The 27,208-nt window shown below is 41.6% G+C and overlaps 1 protein-coding gene across 4 annotated transcripts in view; it reads left to right on the top strand.

Moving 5' to 3' along the window:
* The window catches only part of Ubac2 (UBA domain containing 2), a 167,732-nt gene that overhangs the window by 108,560 nt on the left and 31,964 nt on the right, over nucleotides 1-27,208 (top strand). For all 4 annotated transcript variants that reach the window (XM_017795716.2, XM_029558881.1, XM_029558880.1 and 1 more), the window contains one exon: nucleotides 19,751-19,993. In XM_017795716.2, the coding sequence (XP_017651205.1) occupies nucleotides 19,760-19,993 (234 nt within the window). In that variant the 5' untranslated portion in view covers nucleotides 19,751-19,759. The remainder of the gene's footprint in view (nucleotides 1-19,750; nucleotides 19,994-27,208) is intronic.

Below are 27,208 nucleotides of genomic sequence, written 5' to 3'. Positions count from 1 at the left end.
TGTGTGTGTGTGTGTGTGTGTGTGTGTTTACTACTTTTTCCTCAAACCATTTCAGCACTGGAAGCCATCATTCACCTGAAATTCTGTGAATGTTTAGAAAATCATTTTATTTCACTCTGGTTTTTTTTTTCTCTTTCTCTTTTTGAGACAGGATCTTACCATGTAGCCCTGGCTAGCCTGCAGCTGGTATGGAAGACCAGGCTGCTCTCAAACTCACACATACCTTTGCCTCTTGCCCTCCCTTCCTAAGATTTAGTAAAAGATGTTTGTTGATTGTGGATGTAGGTCAGTAGTAAAGTACTCATCTAGCAGGCCCTGGGTTCAATCCCTAGCACCAGGAGGGGAAAAAATTACATAAAACATAAGTCATTTGTTATCTGCTGTCATAGAAACTAAAAATTACTCATGCCTTTCTAGAAAATGCTAACTTTGGCTTGAGTTTATGTCGTTTATTATTAGTTGATTTCTTTCAGTTAGGTCAGTTTTTATCTCTGCAGTGTTGCTCATTCCCACATGGTTATGCGTGTCTCTGAATACACAGTTCTAAATATTAAGTGGTTAGAAGGAGAGATTGATGAATGACAGCAGGATGATGTGTTACCAGGTAGGAACCCACCTTTTGTCTTCAGCAGTGTCACAGAGGAGAATGAGAACTAAATACTTTCCTAAGTTAAGAGAAAGCATCACTGTCTTACAAGGAGTAGTAGGAAGCTTGTTTGCTGAGAGAAACTGTTCCTCTTCATTTAAATTTGGTGGTTAATCTATCAGGTGAGTCCACCTGCAGCCCAGAAAGGTAAAGGAATTCAGATGTGTCTAGTGGTTACTTTTAGATTACTTTTAGATTAGTCTTATGCATCACTGGCTTTTGTATTGACTCTTTCTCCTTTCATAGTTGTGAATTTTAATACATTTAATATTTAAAATATGACAGTTTTCATAAAAGGCTGCAAAATTAGAATTGTAATATATAGCCTAGTATACAAGTGAAATATTTCAGTTTATGCAAATGCTTTAAAAATACAAGAATGTTCACGTGTGTTTGTACACGTGTGTGGGTAGGTATGCTTGGTATAGATGCATTTGGAGAGGTGGAGGCCCAAGGTTACATTGGGTGTCTGTCTTGATTCCTCTCCACCTTACATATTGAGGCAGGGCTTCTCTGTTAAACTGAGACAATTTGCTAGTTTGGCTAGTCTGGATAGCTCGCTTGCTCTGAGAATCCCCTGTCTCTACCTCTTATATGCTGGGATTATAGGCAGGCCTCCATGGTCATCTAGCATTTCCATGGGTGTTGGGGATCCAAACTTTAGTCCTCACATTTGCACAGCAAGCAGTTTACTCACTGAGCCATCTCTCCATCTCTAAATGCTTGGAAATTTTTAGTGAGTATCTGCTCCTGTCTGTATCTTCTGAATGTCTCTGCTGGAGGACTTTGAGAAAAATAGAGGCTGCTGTATTTATTCATAATTCTACTCGTCCTGTTACACATCGATACTTTAGGTCCCCCAAAGCAAATGTTGCTTACTTACTGAACATTATTAAATTCTTTCTGTGGTTTTGTTGAGAGCTTTGCAGCATCTGTGTCCCAGGACTTCTTCATTTTCTGCAGTTTTATGAATCATGATAATGAGTCATTACCACTAGGATGTACCCTGATTCTCAAAAGCTGATCTGATTCTGCCATGATTAAAATAGAAAGAGCTTGCTTTTGCCAATTTTAATCTCTTCACAGTTCACATATTTATCATCATTTTACCTTCTTTCAAGCTACTTAAGAGCAAATTAACCAGTCAAGTCTATATTCCTCCATCTCCAAGAGTTTGTGCTGTAGTGTGTCTCTTGCTGTGCCTTTGTCACTCATTCTGTAGAATACATTAGACTTTGATTATCTCACGATCAAACAATCTTGGTTTGGAAAAAAAAATCTGTTCTATGAAAAATCTGTTTCAATGCAGGCTAGAAATAGAGATTGAAGACAGATTATTTAGAACCTTGAATGTGGTTTGAGTTTGGATTGTTTTCTGTAAGCAGTTAGGATCTTTAAAACTTTTCAAACAGTTCAGGTGGTGCAAGGTTGTAGAAGCCTTACTGCATTGTAAATGATAGAAAAGGGAAGAGAAGATGAGCCATCTAAAGGGAGTTAGGATGTCTCCCTTCTGGACCCCTATTTGCCTCTGTCTCTTCTTCCCAGAGTTTACTTTTAATGACAGAAATTAAAAGGTTATCTTAAAACTATGGTGGGAATGGGCCCTGCTTCCAATGGTGGTAATGGTGTCTGGCCTCTGCACAGTATGTCTTTTTCTTCACTTCATGCTTCCTTTTATTCTGTTTATTCTTTTTTTCCTAGATTTCTTCTCCAGGCTAGCCAAACAGGTGTGTAGGGTGGCATGCCAAATAACTCACTTGTTGCTCAAGGCCTTTCATTAAATTATGATCCCAGCACCAACCTGAATGCATCACACACAGATTCACATCGAGCCAGGCTACTCCTGCAGACCCCAGAACTAAAAGACATGTGCAACCAACATGCAACATGGGCAAGAAGAACGTGTTTTTAGAAACCACTGAAATGTGGGGTGGGATGTTACCACAGGATAGTCTTAGAGAAAGCTGATGCACAAAGTTCTTTCTAAGCATTTACAAGTATTGCTTTAATTATTCCTCTTTGTGGAGCATGTGTGTGTGTGTGTGTGTGTGTGTGTGTGTATGTGTGTGTGTAGTATGAATGCAGATAAGTGTGCATGGAGAGGGCAGAGGCTCATATCAGCTTTCCGCTATTGCTTTTTTTGAGACAGGGTCTCACTAAACCTGGAGCTAGCTCATTGTCTGGCCAGTAAGCCCCAGGAATCCTCTTGTCTTTACCTCCCAGGGCTCAGATTACAGGTATGTGTGTGGCTTTTTACATGGGTGCTGGAGATCCAAACTCAGGTTCTCAGGTTTGAACAGCAAGGACTTTACCAGCGGAGCCATCTCCCTAGCTCCTGAATTAATCTCTTCAAAACCTGAGGCAGAAGGCTGAGGCAGAAGGATAAAGAGTTCAAGGATAGCCTGACTGTGTGGTAAGACCCTATCTTAAAAACAGATCAATATGAGGGCTGGAGAGATGGCACAGCAGTTAAGAGCATTAGCTGTTTTTGCAGAAGACCTGGGTTGGAGTCCCAGCACCCACACAGTAGCTAACAACCATCTAAAACTCCAGTTCCAGGGGATCCAACACCCTCTTTTGACCTCTGTGGGCACCTCAGGTCACATGCAGGTATAACGCGTGTATACATAAAATTTAAAAAATTTTGAAAAACAGATAAATATAATCACTTCTTGGCCTTGATTTTACACAATTGCCAGTGGTGCATGAGAAACCAACCAGAGAAGAGCTAACAATGAAGTTTAAAGACTAAAAGAATTTTTTATTATAATTAAATACGTACATCCAGGCACAGAGTAGAGACTTATTCTTTAGATGAAGAAACTGAAACACAAAGAAATGAGTTAATTTGAGAGATTACAAATTGGCAAGTAATAGAGGCGGATTCAAGTGTAGGTGGTATACCTTTTAATGCTCTTAAAAGATAACTTTGCATACTTCATGCAGTTTACTCTAAGAATGGCTCTTCCTTTACCCATAGATCCCCTCTGCTGGCGTAATATTATTCAAGTCCTGACTCAAGCCTTTTCTTTTTTTCTTTTTTCTCAAAGAGCAACACTAAAATTCTAGTATAGTCACGGATGAACATACTCACAACATACTCACAACTTTTTATGATTATTTTCACTTATCTATTTAGCTTTACACACATTTTATTAATAACATTCAAAAATACAAAAATATTTAAATTTTAATTTAGTAAAATATTAGTAATTCAATGTACTTGCATGTATTCATCTTATTAATCAAAATATTGTTCATTTCAAATATTCAGGGTTGGTTGTTTTGAATTAGCAGGGGACGGAAGCCCAGCACTGCTACTTTACACTGAAGTGCGTTCTTACCACCACTCAATAAATAAAGCAAGTCAACCTTTTGATGTCATTCATGAATTTTGCATGAGGCATTATTCATTCACAGTACAGCTAATATTAATGATGCCTTGATAATGTACTATGAATTCGTCAGTTCTGATGCAACAACTATTGAAACAAGTTAACACATAATCCCTAGAAAGCAAGACAGATTGAATTTATTTCCATATTAAACTAACAAATAGTGTACAGTCTTCAAAAAGCCACAGGACTGGGAACACAACTATGTTTCCTGTAGATACGATTCTGTCTACTCATGTATCAATATATATTTTTGTGTATTCATATAATATACAATATAATTTATACTCATATTTCATAATCTTTTTCTCCCCCATCATTAATATTCTGACTTGGCATAAAATGTCTTCAATTTTTTTTTTTTTTGAGACAGCGTCTCACTGTAGTCCCAGCTGGCCTGGAACTTGCTATATAGACCCAGCTGGCCTTGAACTCACAGAGACCCGTCCACCTCTACCTCCCGAGTACTGGGACTAAAGGCGATGGTGTCTTCAATTTTTATCATTATGTGAAATTTTCAAAGACTAGGCTAAAAGTAATAGGATAGTAAAATGTTCAAATCACAAATCTTGGGAGATACATTTTAATTTTCCTCTTATGGTTTTTACTACATTAACTAATACTGAAAACATACCATTCTTTCTGTTGTGTTATTCAGCACTAAATTAATATACTTTGCAGATTATTCTCACCTGTGAGTCATTGTCAAGTCTTTTCTGAGTCACCTTTGTCTTTCCTTAAATAATATGTGTATGTGTGATGTTTGCAAACACATGTATATACATGAATATGAATATTTAATGAGCTCTGTCCTTATCACTTTTTAAATTTAAAATATGGTAATAAAGGCCATATTGTTGTACATTGGTTCTCTAGAGCTTGTTCATCTTACTTAAAACTTTATGCCTGTTTGTTAGTAATTTCCTTTTTCCCCTGTGCAAAATCCTTAGCAACCACCATTCCACTCTGATCTTTGAATTTGACTATCTTAGATACTATATGTACATCTTGTAGTGTTTATCTTTCTATTGCTAGTTTGTTTCACTTAGCATGAGGTCCTCCTGGTTCATTTATATTATTGCACAGTGAAGATGTTCCCCTTTTAAGACTGAATAGTATTCTGTATATACATGTGCCACATTTGATCTATCCATTAGTGTGTCAGTGGATACTGGATGGTTTCCTTGTCTTGACTATTGTGGCTAATACTGCAGTGAAAAGGGGAGTGCTCATACTGCTTCAAGGTCCTAATTTCCGTTCTTTTAAAAACATTTTATTTTATAATTTTTTTAATTTTAATTATTTTTATTTTATGTATATGAGTGTATTGCCTACATGTGTGTAAGTGCACCCTTGTCATGAAGTGCCCATGGAGGTCAGAAAAAGGTGTCAGATCCCCTGGACCTGGAGCTACAAATGTTTGTTAACTACCATGTGGGTGCTAGGAATCAAACCTGGGTCCTCTGCAAGAGCAGACAGTGCTCTTAACCTCTGAGACATCTCTCCAGCCCCTTAAAAACATTTTAAATCATACTATTTGTGTGTGTGTGAGTGTGTACATGCACAGTTATGTGGGTGAGTGCATACATGCCTCAGTGTATGTGTGGAGGTCAGAGGAAGGACAACTTGTGGGAGTCAGTTCTCTCCCAGTCCTGTGGAACAAACTCAGGTTGTGCCACTTAGTGGCAGTTCCTTTACCCACTGAGCCATCTCACCAACCCCCTAATTTCAATTTTTTCATTATATACTCAGAAATAGGATTGTTGGGTCAAATGGTAATTCTAATTTTTAATTTTTAAAAGATATTCCATAGTTTTTCCATAGCAACTACATCCATTTCATTTCTACCAGTAGTGCACAAGAGTTCCACTTTTTGTATGCCTTCCTCGTCTATGTCCATGTGCTTTCTGTTGCTATGGAAAAATACCTGAAAAAAGTGAACTTAGAGGAAGAAATATGGTTTCAGGGCTTGCAGTCTTGATCCCTTGGTTCCATCACTCTGAAAAAGCATCATGACAGGGAACATAGAAGCTGAGCACATAGCACAGGAAAGTTTTGCTCAAGCACATGGTAGCCAGGAAGCAAAAAGGGCCATGGAAAGAGACCAGAGACAGGATATCCATTTAAGGGTGTGTCCTCAGGGAACTATTCCCTCCAACCTGGCCCCACCGGCTAAAGTGTCAGCCACCTCCCAGTAGATCATCAGGCCACAAATCCATAGATAACTTAATCCACTGATGAAGTTAGACCCTCATGATCCAGTCACCTCCCCGTGGCCCATCTTGAACACTGTTACATTGAAGAACAAGCCTTCAACATTTGAACTTTCAAACTGCAACACCAACACTTGTCTTTTGTTTTGATTTGGTTTATAATAACCATTCTATCAGGTATGACATGATACTTCATTGTGGTTTTAACTTGCACTTCCCCAATAATAAGTGATGTCAAATATTTCTCCACATTATTTGACTCTTTGTATGCCATCTTTGAGAAAAATGCCAGTTCAAGTTCTTGAAGCCAAGGTTGGTTGGTTGGTTGGTTGGTTGGTTGGTTTGAAGCTATTATAGAGTTCTAAAGAATCTTTCAACTTAAGAATTATATATTATTCCTTACAGTTCCCAGTGCCTAGCATAATCTTTGGCATTTGATAGACATTCTGTAAATGTTAAACTCAAAATTAAATGTGATATTAACCAATGAATACTTTTTGTGTTATAGAACACTGTAGAACTGTGTAGTTGTTAGGATGCTTTCAGTGTGTAGTGTCTTACTATCCCCTGTAGTGGTGGATGCCTGAACTTCATATTTAAGATGGGGGGTGCTGGGGGTTCAGGTAACAGTGTTACAGCTGATAAAATGTTATGCTCCTGGTCCCGTGCCTTCCACTGCACATCTCAGGGCTTCATCCATGTCTATTTCAACCATGAGATTCTTTTTTGCAAAAAGCTATTCTGAGATGTTCCTTTAACTACGTCACTGAACTGCATCCCTGTTCATCATCACTGGACAGGACTTTTATGGAGGTCTTACATGTGAAACTTTAAGGTACCCAGACACTGAAAGGCTAGCCAGAAGCAACTTCCTGCAGCCTCCTACCCCTGTGCTACTCAGATTTCATCTTTAATAAATTCACTGTCTTGTATTTCCCACATTCTTGTATATGAGAATCTGAAGTATAGAATGGCTTAGAGACAGTTCAGAGGGTAATGTAAAATATGGTCAACTGGCTTAGTAGTGCTGCTAGCTACAGAAAAAAAAAGAAATGAAGATAAAGAAGAGGTTAGCACAAGGCACCATGTATTATAGAGATTGCTGGTAGATTAGCATGTCCGTTGCAGCACTGGACATTTTCCCATGGGCTCTTCATGTTGTCTTCTATCAAGAGATTGGAAGTCTTATCCATTTTGATTATCTTAGGACTGTTGGGTTGTGGGTTTTTTTTTCTTTTTAAGTAGAATAGTGCAGTGTTGGTTCCCCTTTGGGGATTAATTGTGTTGATGTTGCTCTTCTGGCTCTTCTGTCTTGCTGATCCCTTATAACCTCTGAGAAAGGACTATGGTAACGCCAATATGCTATTCTAATTCTGATCATTACTTACTTTAAACTTGGCTTATTAAGAAAAGTCTTCTCATGTCTATGTTGTTACTCAGGAACATTTTTAAGGTAAGCTGTCAGAAGTATTAAGCAATTAAGAATTGTTTATTCTGCAAACATACCACTTCTACAAAAAAAAAAGATTTATAGTTCTATACATGTCTAGATATTTCTACATCTTCACATTCACTTTTTTTGAAAACTTACCTTTTTTACTAAGATGTTCCTTAAATGTAATAGAATTCACTAATTTTTCAAGTGAAGTGTTTCTCAGCATTGAAAACTGCCCTGAAGGTTCTCCATGTTCCTATGTCCTTTGTGTCTACACCAACTGCCAGATCAGGCATATATGGATCTTATTTATGTCATTATAGTTTTGCCTTTTCTAGATTTCAATTATTTTAAATTTTGTTTTATTTCTTTTTCTTTTTTTTTTTTCAGTTTTTTTTGAGACAGGGTCTCCCTGTAGCCCCAGCTGTCCTGGAACTTACTATGTAGGCCGGGCTGGTCTTGAACTCACAGAGATCCACCTGCCTCTGCCTCCTGAGTGCACCACTATGCCCAGCTAAATTAAATTAAAGGCGTGCACCACCATGCCCAGCTAAATTTTATTTCTTTTTCTTAATACAGTTTTTTTGCATTTATTTATTTATGAATGCGGGGGCACACATACATGCCATAGCACATGTGTTGAGGTAAGAGGATAATTTTCAAGAGTTGATTCTCTCCTTCCATCATGTGGGTCCCAGAGCTTGAACTCAGGTGGTTAGGCTTGGCAGCGAGTACCTTTACCCACTGAGCCATCTGGCCAGCCAAGTATGATGTTTCTGTATTTGAAGTTTTGTGTTGTTGGTTTGTGTTTTGTTGTTTGTGTATTGGTTTTTGTGTCTAGATCTAACTGTGATTCCCAAGTTGGCCTCTGATTCCTGGGCTCAAGTGATCCTTAGCCTCTTGAGTAGCTAGCTATATTTAGCGATACACTTACAATGAATGCAATGTGGCAAAGTGACACTTAACTCCCAAGAGAGGGTCAAAAAGATCCAGCTGCTTCTGTATTGTTTTCTCTTGGATCACTTTCCCTTGTGGAAGCCACCTGCTGTGACCTGAAGCTACTGAAACCACCCTCTAACAGGGTCCCCATGGTGAGGTGCTATGGCTTCCTTCCAGAAGTTGGCACTAGCTTGGCAGGTGCACTTCTGAAACCATCTTGGAAGTTCATCTTCTAGCCAGGTCAAGTCTTAAGATGAGTGTAGGTTGACTAACATCTTGACTGATTTCAACCTCATGAGGGACTTTGAGTCATAACCACCCAACTAAGTAAGCTATTGCCAGATCCCTGCCTGCCTGTGTAGATAATAAATGCTTACTGTTTTATGCCACCCAGTTCTGAGTAATTTGTTTCTCAGTAACCCATAGATTATACCTCCGTTTTAACAATATTAAGTTTCTAATCCAGAATACGGCGTGTGTCTACATTTATTTAGCTCTTTAGTTTTCCCTTAAAATTTTAATTTTTTTTGATGTATATCCCTTGTATATCTTTCATTGGGATTTATTTTGATAGTTTTCTCCAATTGTTTCTTGCTAGTGTATAAAAAACAGGAGTTTTTGTTCGTATATGTTGCTCTTATATTCTGAAACTTGGATAATTTTGTTTATCATTTCTGTTACTTTTTCTCTGAATTCTTAATGGTTTTTTACATTCATGATCATGTTATCAGGAAGCAAATTCTATTTATATGCTTTTTCCTTTCCCATTCTCGGCCTTTTATTTTTCTTGCTTTATTCTACTACCTAAAACTTCTACTGTGATGTTAAATAAAAGTCATGAATGGGGCCTTGAGGCAATGGCTCAGTCAGTGAAGTTCTTTCCACCTACACGAGATCCTGTGTTCAGATCCCCAACACCCATAGATAAAAGCCAGGTGTAGCAGCATGTACCTGTAATCCAGTGCTAGGAAGAAGACAGGAGGATCTGACCAGCCAGTTTAGCTAATCACTGAGCTCAGGCTCAGTAGGAAACCCCATCTCAAAAATAAAGTGGAAGACTGGATGTGGTGGCACACGCCTTTAATCCCAGCACTTGGGAGGCAGAGGCAGGTGGATCTCTGTGAATTCAAGTCCACCCTGGTCTACATAGCCAGTTCCAGGCCAGCTGGAGCTACAGGGTAACCCTGTCTCAAAAAAAGACCTAAAAAATAAGCGTGGATAGTCTAGAGATAATGGCTCCGTGGTTAAGAGCACTTACTGTTCAAGTGTGAGGACCAGAATTTGGATCCCAGAACCCAAGTACCAATCTGGGTGTGGTTCCACCTGCCTGTAATCTCAGTACTGAACAGGGCACAGACAGAAAAATTGTTGGCTCTTGCTGGCTTCTAGCCTAGCCAAAACCCACAAGCTCCAGGTTTAGGAAGAGACCCTGCCTCAAAGGTAAGTGATAGAGGAAGACACCCAATACCCCCTGGTCCTTGCTCATGCACATGCGTATACACACACACACACACACACACACACACACAGAATAGTGAGTGGACATCCTTGCCTTGATCCTGGCCTTAGGTTGAAAGCATTGAGTTTTTCACCCTTGAGTTTCCATCCACAAATTCACAAATATTTCTAGTTTTTCAGATTCATGTTTAGTTTATTTTTAATTCAAGTAAGAAACAAGTTTCAACTGATAAGCCCACTTTTCCTTTTAATTTTTGACTTGGTTCAGTGGCCATACACTGAGATGTGGCCTTTATCCAGGTATGGACACTGGATGCAATCCTGGAGCCTGGCCAGTCCTAGCATACACATTGGTGGAGCTTCTGAGGAGACTCCTTCCAGAGCTGTCTGCACTTTCTCTCACATTCATTTCTTCCTACTACCTGAATGCAGGAGATGGTTGAAGTTTTTCTTTACTTTTTTTTTTTAACACAAGGAAGAAATAAAATTCAATTGTATTTAAGACACTTTCATTTGACATTTTCTACTTTATTTTATACTTTATGAAGCTGACCTTATTCTCCTGATACATGATTTTCCACAAAGGAAAGTTTAGAGCAGCTTTCTAAGACAGTTTACTAGAAACGAAAAAATTGTGATCAGTCTGATTTTGTCTCCATCCAATTCAGAATCCCAAGAATCAGAATGGTGACCACAATGTGTTCATTGGATATCTCGAAATTGAATGTCATTCTTCTTCCCTCATACAAAAAAGATGAGATCTATCCAGAGCTCAGCTTGAGGTACTTTTGCACTTAGAGACAAGACAGCAAGACTCCTACAGTAACTGCCAAACCATGTTACTCTGCATGTCACGAAAACAACAACCTTTGCAAATGTAATCACATATGGCAGAAATGATTTTGAGCATCCCTAACCTGAATATAGGTTCTTTGGGTGATGAATCATGGATTTGGCAAAGTTCATTCATCCCTTAGCATAGAAGGACTAGGAGGCTCCATTAGCACAGGGAGTTTTCTATTTTCCTCTCTAATATCTAGTATATGCCTGGTACCTAATAGTGGTCAGTAAATTAATGGACAAGTTTTCACACCAAATTTTCCCCTGACATACCCTCACTCGCTGGGATCCCAGAGAGCACAGTTCTAACTAAACCATCACAATGTTCCTCTTAAGTTACAGTTTGGGGAATAAGAATATTTATTTGGGCTTGCCAACAAAGTTTAGAGGGTCACTTACAAAGACATGAACTCTCGTAGGCTCTTTCTCTCCCATATTTGAGATCCGCACCATCAGCATATGTCCCACTGTGGTCTCTGCATTCTGTTCCAAAATAGCAACCGCTCCTCCCCTTTTTCCCACTGTACTGTGTTTCTCAGCATCTGTCTGTAATCTATCTCTAGGGGGTTCCATTCTAGTTTCCTGTAGCAGGCATTGCTTGGTATGTCAATAGTGTGTAGCACACAGGGTCCATCGTTGAGCAGAATCATAGGGGATCCTTTTCCCCCAACCATCTACATAGCACCTTCTAGCACTATGAAAGACATCCATCCAATGGCATGGAGTTTTCACCTTAGTCTTGGCTCCGTGTCTCCTCCTACCATGTTCACATCATGCAATGTCTTCAGCAACATGGCCTTACCAACCTTTTTTGATGTACAACCGATGTTAGTGGCAATAACCTTTGTTAATTTGAGGACCTCTAGGATCTCTCTGGCCAACAGCTCATGGGGGTTGCGGGGGGCAGGCCACCCACCTCTGGTACTGTAATTTTTCCTTAACAGATACACAGTTTTTGGAGCCTCTGTTGCTATTTTCATACAGGATTAGGTGTTGTAGGCTTTTCCCAACCATCCCAGTGGGTATAACTTACAAGTCTTACTCAACCATAAAGCTCCCAAGAATTTTACAGCTATAGCTGGCTTTTGTTTCCTCAGATGTACTTGATATCTTTCAAATGGGCTTCACATCTGTAAAACACTCAAAGGTTAACATCATATCTTAAATCAATCATAGACAAGGTCTAACACAGCGTGAAAAGGTTTTTATCCATTTGTATTAATTGTTTTCTCCATAGATCTCTCCATAACCACAGCATGGATAAGAGGCATTAATTTGGTTAGCTCTTTACTATCTTTAGTTGTCCCTTTGGAGTCATTCCACATTCTGGGGATTTTACATGAAGTCTTTGTATCTTTTTATCCTTGATACACTCATGGGTGCTGGCTCAAGTTGTCTGACCCTGCACCGGGCTAAGGAGGCAGAGGGTCCCTCTTGTCCCTGCTGCACCTGTTGGTTCCCTAAGTCAGGCAGGCTGTGGGACTGCCTCTTGGCTTTAGCCATATTCCCTGTCTCTTCATTAACCATACCTGGCTGCTAGGGGAGGCCCTGGTGGAAAAAACTGCCTCCACCCCTAGTATAGCCTTTCTCAGGAGAGAAGTGTACCTCGTTTAATCTTTGGGGATCATTAACTGCCCCCGGGACAGTTTTTATCTTCCGTATGTCTTTTGTGACCTCTTCTTCAGGTTTTAAAGCCTTCCAGAAACTCCAGAAATCTGTTTTTGTTTTTTTTTTTTTTTTATCAATTTTTTCTTTAGGAACTTGGGCTAGACATAAATCTTGCCACATTTGTCTTCGAGTAACTCAAATGGACCACTTTTTCTGTCTTGTCTTTTTTATATCTCTTGAAGGTTGTTCTGTTATTCTACAGACACGTTTTACATGCTGATTTGAGTCACTTAGATCTACCAAAGCTTCCCTCACTTTACAAAGATCCTGTCCCATTAAGGGACTTAGAAAAACCATTAAAGCTCCATATCATTCCCAAGGTCCCTGTTGAATTAAACTTTCCTTTATATCTCTGGTGAACACAGTCCTATCTGGCCTAGTGAACTGGGCATCATGTATTGCTTTTCTTATACCTAGTTCTCTCAGTAACACCTGTCCCTCTTTGTTAGTCCTCCAGCCCCTGCTAATTTTGGGAGTCTCCATTGGTGATGACCACATGTCTTTTAATACTTTGCACAAGCCATTCCATTAGGGACTGCTCCCCCCCTGTGTTGGCCTAGGTTAAACAGCCTATGTCTTAAGGACAGATAGGTGGTTATATAACTCAGCTGCGAAGCTTCTGAAGGACTTAGGCTGGCATTATTTGCTCCTATGTCCCATACCCTCACGAGCTACGTGGTGAGGGGCTCTTTAATTGCTTGTTTAAAAGTCTTTCCTAGTCCCAACAGCTCCAGTGTGGAGTATTTTCTATGGGTTACAGTATTGTTAAGGCTTTCATCAGCATGTTGAAATGAAAATGACTTTTTTCTCTTTTGTATTAAAGGTTGAACCTGAGAGGCAGTTTTAGCTACTTTTATTTCTAGATTGTTTCTTTTCTTACTACTAGCTGTTCTTTTCCCTGGGTCCTTTGACTCCTGGTCCCCTAACCTTAAGCAAGTTAAAATCTCCCATTTTTGTCTCTCCTGCGGTTTATTTGGTTTATTCTCAAGCTCTGAGACTGAGACTGAATTTGCCAGTAACTCCTTAGTCTGTTTAACCTCCCCTGAGGTTGCTGCCTTTGCCTATTATGCAAAGAAGTGGCCAAGCCACCTCTCTGGATTCCCTTTTGCTTCCAAGGCTTGTAAAATTTTTCCTAGGCTTTCCACAATCCTTACAGAATTTTCATACACACGTGGCTGTGACCCCCGTCTTTCAATCAGCTGAGCTATTTTACAACATTTACAGGATGGCAGCAACCCTGGGATTTCCCCCTTTGAGTCCATTCCTGTCTGTGTGGAAGGCTTCATTTTAATTACATATTTTGCCATCTATCCCATAACCCAGGTAACTACTGCTAACCCCATTAATTTATGAGGGTTGGTCACACTCTCCCCTGGGTTCTAGCCAGCTTCTCCTTTCTTGTTACCTCACAGGATGCCTCATGGTGCCCATCTCCAACCTTCTGAATTTGGGAATCTGAACCTGACTCCCTTTCAGTCAGCTCACCGGACACCCCTGGAGCCACAGTGCTTTCCACAGTCCACATCCCCATCCCCCCACCAACTCTTGCAGTTTATCAAATACCCTGCCTTGCTACACCAATTATCACACCAAATTTTCCCCTGAGAGACCCACATGCTCTCTGGGATCCCAGAGAGCACAGTTCTAACTAAACTATCACAATGTACCTCTTAAGTTACAGTTTTGGGAATAAGAATATTTATTTGGGCTTACCAACAAAGTTTAGGGGCTCACAAAGACACTAACTCTCATGGGCTCTTTCTCTCCCATATTTGAGATCCACACCATCAATGCATGTCCCACGACTGCAGTCTCCATGCTCTGTTCCAAAATGGCAACTACCCGTCCCCTTTTTCCCAGTGTGCTCAGCATTTCTCAGCGTCCATCTCTAGGGCATTCAGTTCTAGTTTCCTCGGAGGACATGCCTACCCAACGCAAGCGCCCAGTGAGTCTACTTTCGCAGGGCATTGAGTACACGTGGAGTCTGTGTGCTGGGACCATGGATCAGTGGCATTTTTGTTCCCAAAATGACACTTGTCTGTGTCTTGCAGAGGCACTATCATCCAGGAAAGCAGCCCCTGTGTCTGTTTGTTGTCCTTGTTAGAAGGTAGAGTTCTTGAATGTAGGGACTGTGATCCACAGGGAACCTCCCCACCCCCAGCAGTGCCACTTGCCTTCTGGATCTCAGTACGCCACAGTTGGCCCTGAGAAAGAGATCAGCAACCTGGGTGTCCTTGCCAGATCATGGTTTCTCTCCTTTGCCTGTTGTGGTTTCAAGCTTACCCTAAACAGGACCAGAGAACAGTTGAGGTTATCTCTGTAATCAAGAGTGTTCACATGTTTTCCAGCTAGCAATTCAATTATTTATTTGCTCTTTGAGCCTTATTCTGAGATTCCCTTTCTGAAAGATTAATGGTGTGAAAACCTGAATACATATGCAGTTGCTGTCCATGTTTTAGTGACCTAAAAGAAAACAGTTTTCTATTGTACGTGCTCAGACCTTTGAGCAGATAGCTTCCACTGTTGCTATGGAACATACCTGCCTGTACTCCAGAGCCACAGCTAGACTTTGCATAGATGTGGGTCAAAGTGGTCTCTGCTTGGTCCTTTTACAAACCAGGGATCCTAACTCCTGCTTGAGTACTCCTGGTCTTGACCTAGCAGGCTTTCCCTGATATGTGGTGTACCCTTTTGCTTTATCTAGTCATCTGCTGTTATTTTTGTTGGTGGCCCTTAGCTCGATGTTTGGTCTCCTAGCCTTTCAGAGCCTCACTGATCCTGGGTTAGTTCCCCTTGGCCCGTTGAAGTGCAGACCCCAGCATATGGTCTTTTATGCTGTCCCTTCCTCTTTTCCTTCCTCCCTTCCTCACTGTCTGTTTTCCTCCCTCCTTGGTCTCTCTTCCTTCCCTATCCCCCCACCCCCGTCCCCCTTCTTTCTCTATTGAAGACTGCATTCAGGGCTTCATGAATGCTAGGCAAGAACTCTACAACTGAACTACACTCCCTGCTATGGGTGTAGTTTTAAAGCCTTTTTTTTTTCCCCCTCTCTCTCTGTCTTTTAACAAACTGCAGATTTTGAGGAAAAAACTACTCAGGCTGGAGATGTAGATCAGTTGAAAGAGTGCTTTCCTAGCATACATGCCCTGCATTTAGTCTTTAGCACCACATAGAACTGAGCATGGTACTACATGGAGGTAGAAGCAGGAAGATCAGGACATCAAGGCCACTCTCTACTATGTGTGAGTTTGAGGCCAGATTGAGCCACAGGAGACCTTGTCTCAAATAACTAAAGTATTGTGTAATGTGATAAGTAATACTGTGAACACTTTTGATAGAAATTAGGTAAATTTTTAATGTCCTTACTCATCTTTTCATGGAATAAGATGATGTAATTATCAAATTTATGGGAAACTTCTTCTAAGTTTTATATATTTTAACCTATTGTGACTATCTGAAACATTTTATAGTAGTGCCATTTGTGAACTTTCCCTGCCCAGGGGTGCTGGTGAAAACTTGCTCTTTATTTTCAGCCTTGACTTTACCAGTTTACCACTCAATGTGTAACTTAGCTTAGACCAACTTAAACAATCCAACAAGCATCCTATTAAGATTCTGTTCTGCAATACATTGAACTTACATATTAAGTGGTAAAAAATGGGTGTCTTAATTTTGATCTTCCCATTCATGGGTGGTGGTATATTTATTACTAGGAATGAGGGGTTTTTTTAAATTATTCTTTATTATACTTTTTCAGTTCTCTCTACCAAGGCCTTATCACATAGTTTTAATTGGATTATTTCTAGTATTTTATGGTTTTTGTTGCTTGTATGCTGGTAGTCCATCATTTTTCCTCTTTAGGTGGTCAGTATTTTATCTGATTGCTTTTTAAGAATTTATTTTTGTCTTACTATACTGAATCTCAAAGTAGACTTCCTTTTATTGTCTTTTGGTAATTTTTGCATTTATTTATTTGTGTGTGTGTGTGTGTGTGTGTGTGTATGTATGTGTATGTGTATGTGTATGTGTATGTGCCACATGTGGAAGTCAGAGGACAACTTGCAGGAGTCAGTTCCCTCTTTCTACCATGTGGGGTCCCAGGTTCTAACTCAGGTTGTCAGGCTTGGTAGCAAGCACCCATACCTTCTAAACCATCTCACCAGCCCAATTTTCGCATTGTACTTTGGATTTATATTCTTTGTTTAACTCTAGAAAACCCTAAGCTATAATCTCTTTAAATATAATTCCACTGTCCCATATTCCCTCTCTCATCTTTCCCCCATGACTTGTGATGCATGGAGTATGCAGGCTCCCTCCTGTTCTACCTGCTCAAACCCTTGGGATTCCTGTACCATCAGGCTTTTATCTTCTCAATGTGGAGCAGAGAGAGGATGGATGGATGGGTGGATGGGTAGATGGATGGATGGTTGGGTGGATGGATGAAAGATAGATGATTGATTGATAGATGATAGATAGATAGATGATTGATAGATGAGAGAGAGAGAGAGAGAGAGAGAGATGCTATGTGAGTATGGGGAGGAAGTAGGGTATTTCTTATAGACCTAAGTCATCTGCTGCCTCCCACAGTCCCTGGCTCAGAGCTCTGGGCCCGAGATCCATAGGAGCCTCTGAAGGCATTTGCATCTCACCTCCCATCGCTTTCATGGCTCAGGTTTATGGATGCTTTCTAGTTTCACTTGACATGAAGTTCTTTCTGTTTTCATTTTCTTTGTTGTTTAGTAGTAGTTTTTTGAGAGAAGGGGCACAGAAATTATTTGAAACCAAAAGTCCTCCACTATGCACTGTGGAGCCTACCAGTCTGTTCTTTGCTCCTGCTGCTGCTCCAGACTGTGTGCTAAGGCCAGAGGCCACCTTGGGCCACACCCAGCAGGCCTGCCCTTGCTTACCTGCAACTGTATTGGGCATCGCTGACTCTTCTCTTCAAGCATTCCTCTTAGGGCTCCAGTAACACTGAATTCTCCTAGCTTCCCTGCTGCACCCAGCAGCCCTTTCTCCGAATTGTTTACAGATGTCTCCTATTCCATCCATCCACAGAACTTTAGTATACTTCTGGGTTTATCTCTTCATCTTGTCCTTTTGTCCTCTCCCACCCCCATGCTATCTAGTCTCTTGGCTTAAATTCTGTGTAATGTTAAGTGGCTTCTAAATCCTTCTCTCTGCCTAACTGTTTCTTTGGGCTCCAGGTTTGCATATCCAGCTCCTGACTACATGCTCATTCCTACACAGTACTTGCTGGTTGTTTTGTTTGTTTGTTTGTTTTTTTTCTCTCTCTTTTTGGAATCTTCTTCCTTTATTATTAATTGGAATCTCATTATCTTTAAGATCTTCGCTTGCATATTCCTTCCTCTAAGGGCTCTCTCACCACCCAACCTAAAGTAGGTCCCTGGTCCAAGTCACTTTAGTGTCCTTCACAGAACATGTCTAAGACTCTTACATGGCTTCACATATGTATCACCTTTTCTCTGCATTAAGCACTTATTTCTGTAAGAGTGGGACCTCGTTTAGCTTGTCTTCTACAGTATTCTCTGTAAAGGTGCTCATAAGTCCTTGCCTAATTAAGTTACATTAATAAAGCATTATCTGGGCACAATGGTATATATCTAAACCCAGCACTTGGACGACTGAAGCAGTTGGATTGCAAGTTCTAGGCCAACCTAAGCTACATATAACAAGAACTTGTTTCAATAAAACAAATATAAAACATTACCGTGTACCTTTCTTTTATATATATATATATATTTTTTTTTAATTTTATGTGTATGAGTGTATTGCCTTCATGTATGTGAGTGCACCCATGTCGTGCAATGCTGCGGTCAGAAGAGGGCTTTGGATTCCCCTGGAGCTGGAATTAAGGATGGTTCATAGCTGCCATGTGGGTGCTGGGAATCGAACCCAGATCCTCTGCAAGAGCAGAGCCATCTCTCTAGTCCTACGGTGTACCTTTCTAATATTGGTCAGAAAATTGTTTAATTCTTTTTTAATATTTTATTTATTATTTCTATTTTATGTGTGTGAGTGTATTGTCTGCATGTGTGTAAGTGAACCATGTTGTTCAGTGCTCATTAAAGTCAGAAGAGTGCATTGGTGCCCCAGGAACTGGAGTTATAGATGGCTGTTAGCCACCGTGTGGGTGCTAGGAATCAAACCTGGGTCCTCTGCAAGAGCAGCCAGTGCTTTTAACCACTGAGCTATCTCTCCAGCCCCAGATTCTTTTATCTGGTATGAATAATCTCTTAGTGTAAGAGTCAGACTAGAAAATCTTTTTTGTAAAGAATACATGTGGTCATTTTTACATAGAAAGTCACAGAAATTATGGAAATTTCTCATTCCATATAAATGACCTTAAAAGAGAAAAATAGATTTTTTTGTAAAAAGAAATATTGCTAACTAATATTAATGAGGAGCTAAATATCTAGAAAAATATTCATGCTTGAGCCAAAGCTTAAGACTTAGACTGGTAAGTATATTAAGTGACTGGGTCAGGTGTCTCTCTCATGGCCATCTGCCAATAATGGTAACCACAGAGTTAGTACAGTATGAAATTGTTTAGATAATCAGATCTTTTATGGATGTCTTCTATTTGGGGTGTGTGTGTATAAGTCAGAGGTCATCCTTGGGCATCTTCCTCAGGAGTTACCCACCTTACTTCTTCAGACAAGCTCTCTCACTGGGACCTGGGTCTTGCTAATTCAGTTAGGCTGGCTGGCCAGTCAGCCCTAAAGAGCCACCTGTCTCAGCTTCATCAGCACTGGGATTACAAGCATGCACTAGCATGCCTGGCTTTTTATATGCATGCTGAGAATCCAGTTCAGGTTGTCATATTTGCATAGCAAGCACTTTACTGACTGATCCCTGTCTCCAGCCTCAGGATTTCTTTTAAAATGAAGGCACTGTTCTTTAGATATTGTACTTAGAAAGTTAGATAATTGGGATCTTGCTCATTCCTAATTTAGCAAAAATAAATTGGTTTGTACTGCTCTATATTCAGCAACTTGGTTAGAGTTTTTGCTTATCACCTAACACTGCTTAAACTAGAAATACCATCTGTTTTGCCATTATTTGTTTTCTCTGTTAAATATGTTACTTTGATCTTTGTTACATTTGAAGAATCCAGTTGGATTTTTCTTCTTTTTTTTAGATTTCTGGCATGTGCTATGATCACAAAGTTTTCCGGGTTCACCAGGTGTTCTGCATCCCCAGTGGGATGGCTCAGTTCTTCTCTTGGACTCTTGAACCCATCTTCTCATCTTCAGAACCCACCAATGAGGCCAGAGTTGGGATGGGAGCTACTGTGGACATCCAAAGGCAGCAGAGGATGGAGCAGCTCGATCGGCAGCTGATGCTCTCTCAGTTTGCACAAGTGAGGCGTCAGAGGCAGCAGGTAAGATCCAAATGATTCACAGTCTGAAATACTTGGTGACCCCTGGAGGCTTTTCTTTTGTGACTATGTGACAGAGACTCCATTTTATTCCTGTGTTTTACAATGTTCATTTGACATGTTTCCAGGTAGAATGTAGGTCTCTGATAGTAGCTATTCTTCATGTTTGGTTTTTTGTTTTTTTGTTTTTTTTGGGTGCACCCATGCTGTGCAATGCCCATGGAGGTCAGAAGAAGTCGTCAGATTCCCCTAAAACTGGATGGTTGTTAGCCACCACATGAGTCCTGGCAACTGAACCCAGGTCTTCTGCAAGAGCAACCCATGCTCTTAACTGCTGAGTCATCTCTCCAGCCCTTTTGACAGCTTTTTATTTATTTTATTTTTTTTTTTGGGTTTTTTTTTTTTTTTTAGGATAACAAAGTAAGTTACAGATGAACAATTGGACATTCTTATTCTAAGCATTATTTCTTAGAGAAACCCAACCTAGTTAACAAGATAGGATATTTATCTATGTTTGTAATCTTGTAAAAGCCACAGTGTCTTCCTGTTTAAAGCGCTAGTCAAGGCTGTGCATGAAGAACAAATGTAAAGCTTCATGATTTTCCTTGCTTGACATGAACATGAAGATAAGAAAATTTGAAGGGAAGAACCAATGAGTAAATCCTGTAAATTTTGTGTTTTCTTAACTTTGTCATTTATAATCAGGAGCGATTGCACAGTTATGCACAAATACTGTATCATTCAAAAATTATGACATTATGCTTATCTTTCAAGGGGGTAAGGAGAGCAGAACGTTACTATATGTCAAGCTAAAATTTCAGACATGATCTTCCTTGGACACTTTGACCCAACACACTGGCTCTTTTCCTCCTCTTCCTTTTCCTCCTCCTCCTCCTCTTCCTCCTGCTGGGGTAGTAAGAGATACATGATTCTCTCCTGCCATCACCCTGTCTGCCCCCAGGAATAAGAGGTGGGGCTGCCAGGTCTCACAACAGCCTGGAGAAATGAGGTCTAGTCTGACATCCTTGGGCTCCCATTGGGGATGTGGGGCCCAGTGTTTCTATCTTGGGTGGGAGTGGCAGACAGAAGAGAAAAATGCAAAAGTTGTTCTTTACAGGCCCATTTGACCTTGAAGTAACTGAAATAAATGATATAGATACCCATGATATGTTCAAGGAAAGAGAACCTACTCTCTTGGAGAGCTCAGAGGTGAAGGTGTAGATGACAGATTCAACTCTGTAGAGATAAGAACTGAGAACATGGAACTACATGAGAAGAAGTACATCCATAGTGAATACAGGCTGTAGGTGAAGCCTTAAGTTTGCCAGGAGGCAAGAGGTCCTGTAAAGACACCTGGAGAAGAATGAAGGGTATGATCTAATGGTAATAGGAACTCAGCAAAGCATGTCTGCTCAGATTCTTCCTTCCTCCTGGTAGGACCCTTTGGAATGATAGTCTTCAAGGGAAAAGGAAGAGAATGCTCTTTTTAGGTTTTACAGTTTGCTTTGTATGAGAGGGTTTCTAATATCTGTGACCTGCCGTGGAGAAAAGAAGTTATAGTTTCCATGATTTACTCTTGTCATGCAAAGAGATGGCAGGAAAAGGTCACAGAGACCTTGCTTCTAAGGCCTTCCAGAGTCCTTCAGTTCAAAGTGCCCAGCACACTTGAGTGCCATACTTTTGGCAGTCTGCTCTGAGCCACAGTCTTCTTGTAAGAAAACAATTCATTAGGGCCCACCTAGTGGCATCACTTAACCATAATTAACTGTTAAAGACCCTGTCTTTAAATATAGTCATGTTGGGACTGGAGAAATGGCTCAGTGGTTAAGAGCACCGGGTTCAGTTTCCAGCACCTACATGGCAGCTAACAACCATCCATAACTCCAGTTCCAAGGGATCCAGCACACTCATCTGATGTCTGTGGACATTGGGTGACATGGGTACATTTACATACATACAGGAAATACACTCATACAAATAAAATAAAAATAATAAATTAAAAAATACAGTTATGCTGAGGCAGTAGGGCTTCAACATACAAGTAGGAGAATCATGATTCTGGAATAGCGCCCAGTGTAACCAACTTGGCACTAAGTGACCATTTGTTTTTCATTGTGGGGGTATATCGGGCTCAGCCCCATCTGTTGGTAGAAGACTGCATATTCTGTGACAGCTAGATCATCCTGGGTGCCTGGAACCCCTGCATAACCTCCATCCCTGCCACCATGGCTACTCTGATCCTGTCCCAATACTGGGACAGACAGTAATAATGTCACTGTCATTCTGACTGCTTCACGCTTGGTCCTTTGTCTGTGATGGATGTTCATGGTAGGCATTAATCTGGAAAACAAAGCCACATACTTCCCTTTAGTTGTGTTCACTCACCTATTCTTCGGGTTTCCTTGTCTCCTGCCTTCTATTCCCCTGACTGACCAACCAAGTCTTTTGCCACCCCCAGTGAATCCTTATATTGCATATTATTACCTTCAGGTCACTTCTCTTTCCACACTAAGCAGATGACTGAAGGCACCTGCCCGCTCTACCTCTGGGAGGATTTCCCTTCCTTAAGTCTTTCAAGGGTCCTCCCTTCTTGGTGCCATAGAGCAGCTAGGATTCCTTTCAACAACACATCCATGAACCAAATTTGGCCTTTGTTCTCCTCCGTCACTTGGTTATCACAGACTTGCTAACTTGTGGTGGTAGGTCTGAGCTGGGGAGAAGTTTTGATGCAAGAGAGGAGGCTGATGTAGTGTCAGGCACACCCACTTCTGGAGACCTGTATACTCTGGCCCTGCCCAGGCTGATCCCAGATATGTTATTTCCACCTGGCAGTAGGTTTCCACTAGGCATACAGGGCCTGCAATTTGATGGATCTCCATTGCAGGCCCCCATACTCACTTTGGCTCTTGGACAGGCACTTTATGGTATAACAGCAGATTTTTACAAGAGTGTAGTTCTCGGCTATTCATAAACGCCTTACCCTAGGATCTCAGGTACCCATATATAGTTCTTTCCTTGTGGCCGACTTCAAATGCCACACAGTATCTTTCTCTACCACAGGGTCTTCCTCAGTGAGTGAAACCTCGAACCCTTGCCCTGCCTGAGGGTACATTCCCACTTGGCACTGGAAAGACACTGCCCCTGTGAGTAGTGCTGTCCACTGAGCTGGAGCACAGCCCTGGGCTGTTGTTGGGACCTTGGCTCTGAATGCTTTTCTGGGTAGCAAAGAGCATACTTCTGATTAGAGTCCCTTATTGATAGACCTCAACCACATTACCATAGCCTACTGAACTTCCTCACGGGGCTGGGTTGACTCTTTATCTTTGTGAATGATAAGTTATTATATAGAGAACTCTTCTATTAAACTACCACCAAAGAGATTATCTCTCATCTTCATCTTCATGCATATGTATGAGAGCCGTATATGGGAGTTACATTGAAATGTGATCCCAGGAAGAAGGGTTTACTTTGATTTTTTTTCCCCAAAAAAATTGTACTTAGTGTATATCATACACTAGGACGTCTATTGCATGTGGAGCTGCGGAAAAACCAACCAGCAGCTCTGGTAATTGTGGAGCTTGGGCTTGTCTCTCTTGCAGAATTGCCATGTTTCACTCATTACTAGCAAGAATGCCACCGTGTGTAATGCCGGTCTTTTACTAAGTGCTTTGCATATATGGTCTCGTTTACTCCCAGCACCAGCCCTGAGAGAGATAAGAGGGTTTTCCTAAGGTCCCCAAGGGTCAGAGGGGAGCTTGCTAGCCAGACTCATGCTTAAAGAACAGTTCCTGTCACTGCTTTACCCATGGGGCAAGAGTGCCATCAGCATGGATAGCACTTCCCACAAAAGCTTCAGGGATTGCAGTGGGCATGATTTGGCAGGTGGAAGGATGAGACTCATGACAGTCATTCTAGTGGAGAGAAGCAGCCAGAGTTGAAATGGAGACAGTGCAGCCTTGAACAGGAACATCTCTAGGAGCCTTGTTTGAGGGAGAAGTGTCAGCATGCACATTGAGAAGTAGGAAATAACAAGGCAATTGATGATGAGGGGTTGCTGTCGTAGCTGACAGCAGATTCTAGTTTTGACACTAGAGACTATGAAAGTGGCTTGCTCAGTAATAAAAGTGGGACAGTTCAGGAATTCTCATTGCCATGTGTAAGGTGGGTAGGACAGGGAAGAGACCTCAGAGGAGCAGCCAGCTCTCAGTTCTGCTCTCAGAGGGAGGTGCAGATCAGTGGGATGCTCCTCCCCTCACTCAACAGACTTCTTCCCCAGCATCAGGCTCCACCTTCTGAGCTTTCCCAACCACCAATCCACATCCCTAATGCTGTGTAGTTGAAGCTCCTGACTCCCAGTTAAGATCTATAGACTGGGCCTCCCTCTCTGGTGCCACACTTACCTATCCTCCTTCATACTGGGTAGCTCTACCCAAGTGTGCCTTTTCTGCTACATTTGCTTCTCTTCCTCATGGCCAGTCTTGATAAAAAGCACCATCATCTACCCAAAGGCGACCTGAAGCTTTGTCAGAGGCATTTCATACTTTATCCTCTGCTACTTGCTCCAGGGATGCTTCATGTACCCCTTACCCCTGCTCCAGTTCAATATCACAGTGCCTCCTTCTTTCTATAAGTTGGTCATTCCTGCCCCCTGTGTCTCTACCACCTGGGTCCATACCCATAGCCTCATTTGCCTGGGTTCCCATGCCAGCTTCTATCCCTGTCTGTTGCCACTTGCCTCCTCCCCAACCAGCCCCACAGCCCAGCCACCAACCAGCCATGTCTGAAACACAAGTCTGATGCTTTTACTCTGCCTGAAGTTCTTCAGCAGCTCTTCTTAGCTGTCAAGGTGGTTATAACAGGGCCCCTGCCTCCTTTTAACCACATCTCCTCATAGTGGCCCTACCACAGATACCATTTTATGTTTTTGTTTGTTTGTTGCTGGGGTGGGGTTTTTTTGTTTTGTTTTACCTGCCTGGCTCCCATCTACTCTGCAATATTCCTGGCAAATTTTCTCCAGGAAGCCTTTGCAGTCTCCCACTGGGATCCTGAGGCTCTCTGCCCAGAACCTCAGCCCAACTTGCACTAGAGACAAGCCTACCTATCCTTGCCAATGTGACTGGGAGGAGACTCTTTCCCTGTATCCCTAGTAGTGAATAATACTGGCACTAGTAGGAACTCTGCAAATATCTGGGGAACTAATGAGTAAATATGTGTATAGTAAATACTAGTATGTTGCTTCACATTCGGAGGCCAGCTATGTATAAAGGAGCAGTCAGGACTGGAAAGACACACAAGTGCCCTCTTCAAGGACGAGCTGAAAGCAAGCCATGAAAGACATACCAAGCTATGTTTAGGCAGTGCAAGAAGATTAGAAGAAGAAACCTGAGTGACCAGGAGAAAACCAAGAAGTTCAAGGACAAGGTAGCCAAGGGAGGAAGAACAGATGCACCTCCTCGTGTCATGAAGCTTGTGACAGAGGAGCCTCAGCAGAAGCAAGGGTAGGTGGCCTCTCTGGCAGCATGTCAAAAAGTGCTACAGCAGCTGGTGCTGGAGACCAGGCATCTCCTCTGCTCTGGTTATTACCCTGGTGCAGGATAGCCCTGTTGTCACCTACATTTGTTAGGGTGACCTTCACCATAATAAAATGTTGGTGGCCTTATGCTGCTTTAAGCATTGCCCAGCTGTGTAGCTTCTGTGGATTTCACGGCTCTGAGCAACAGTGACCCATGTCATGTCTCTATAGGCCTTACCTCTTCTGGAGTTGGGGACTATTGTGTAGACAAAGTTAGTGAATAGTATACAGGTGACCTTATATTTATCAAGCCCAGCAGTATGGTAATGTTCCAAATGTTCTTTGACCACGCACAGGTCTTTCTGGATACTTCCACAAGTAGTTACTATCCAAAAGCCCTTGAATGATTGTCTTATAGGCTGGTAGAGTTGAAAACAGAGCTTACTACTTAATATACTTGATGTTTATAACATGTCTCTGTCGGCTATAAATTCACACAGGACAGAGTTGTGGGCATCGTGTCAGACACACGAACTCTGTTCTCCCAGTTCTTTGTCCTCTGCTTCATGTCTCTCCCCTGACACAGGTGCTGACTCCATAGTGGGTAGCATCACAGTCACCTTGCTGTTGTGTCTGCAGAGTTTTTTACCACTGCCAGCGCTGATGTATACCTTTTCATAGGCTCATGCTTTATTAGTCCTCATCAGCTTATGAGCTCTTTGAAGGACAGGAACTTTGAGTTTTACTTCTTTGTGCCTCTTTGGACTCTAGTGTAGTGTATTGCCCTGTGAGTGCACAAGAAACTCTGTGACCTTGCTCCAGAAGTTTTCAGTTCCTGGGCAAGATGAAGCAGTAATGGGGTGAGGTCCCTGCTAGAGTTCATGTGCAGTCCCGAGGCACAGAAAGTGGATGTGTCAGTTTTCTCTGAGCAGCTATGCTCAGTCCAGCATGTTTGAGGGAATCTTGAAGAAGTCATTGATTGGGGTGCTGGGCCCCTGTAAGGAAAAGTATAGGTCCTAAAACAGCCGTGGGGACAGTGTTTGCTTGAGATAGAGAATGCTGTAAGGAAGAGACCATAACATGAAGCATGGTCACCCACACCTGTAATTCCAGGACTCAGGAGGCAGATATAGGAGGAGCACAAGCTAGAGGCTTGCCTGGGCTATGCAGTGAGAACCTATTCAAAAACAAACAACAACAACAAAAAACTGGGGTCTGCATGGAGATCAGTGTCCATTGTGTGGCCGTGAGATGATGGAACTTCTGGCCACCTCAGGGTGCTTTTCTTCTTGGAGCCCCAGCCAGGAGAACCAACTTTGTGATGAGAGGCTGGAACTTTCAGCCAAGCGCCTTAACTTTGTCATGGGAAGAATAGTCACAGATTGGGCTGGTAGCCAGTGACCATTGATTTAATCAGTTATGTCTTCATAATGTATCCTCCATGAAAACCCAGAAGGACAGGATTCAGAGAGCTACCACATAGCAGAACACATGGAGCTTCCTGAAGGATCATGCACAGAGAGGGCCTGGAAGCTCTGCACCCTCCCAAGTCCATGCCTTATGCACCTCTTCCTTCTGGCTGTTCATCTGGTCCTTCATGGTCTCCTTTTTAATAGTGAGTAAATGGAAGCAGAGTATTTCCCCGAGTTCTTCCAGCCAGCTCAGCAGATTTATTAACCCAGAGGAGGGGGTTGTGGGGCCCTGAT

Source organism: Nannospalax galili, unplaced genomic scaffold (assembly GCF_000622305.1).
Source record: "Nannospalax galili isolate Female #2095 unplaced genomic scaffold, S.galili_v1.0 scaffold528, whole genome shotgun sequence".
NCBI lineage: Eukaryota > Metazoa > Chordata > Mammalia > Rodentia > Spalacidae > Nannospalax > Nannospalax galili.
Note: the sequence above shows the minus strand (reverse complement) of the source record. Positions and strands in the feature narration are given on the sequence as shown.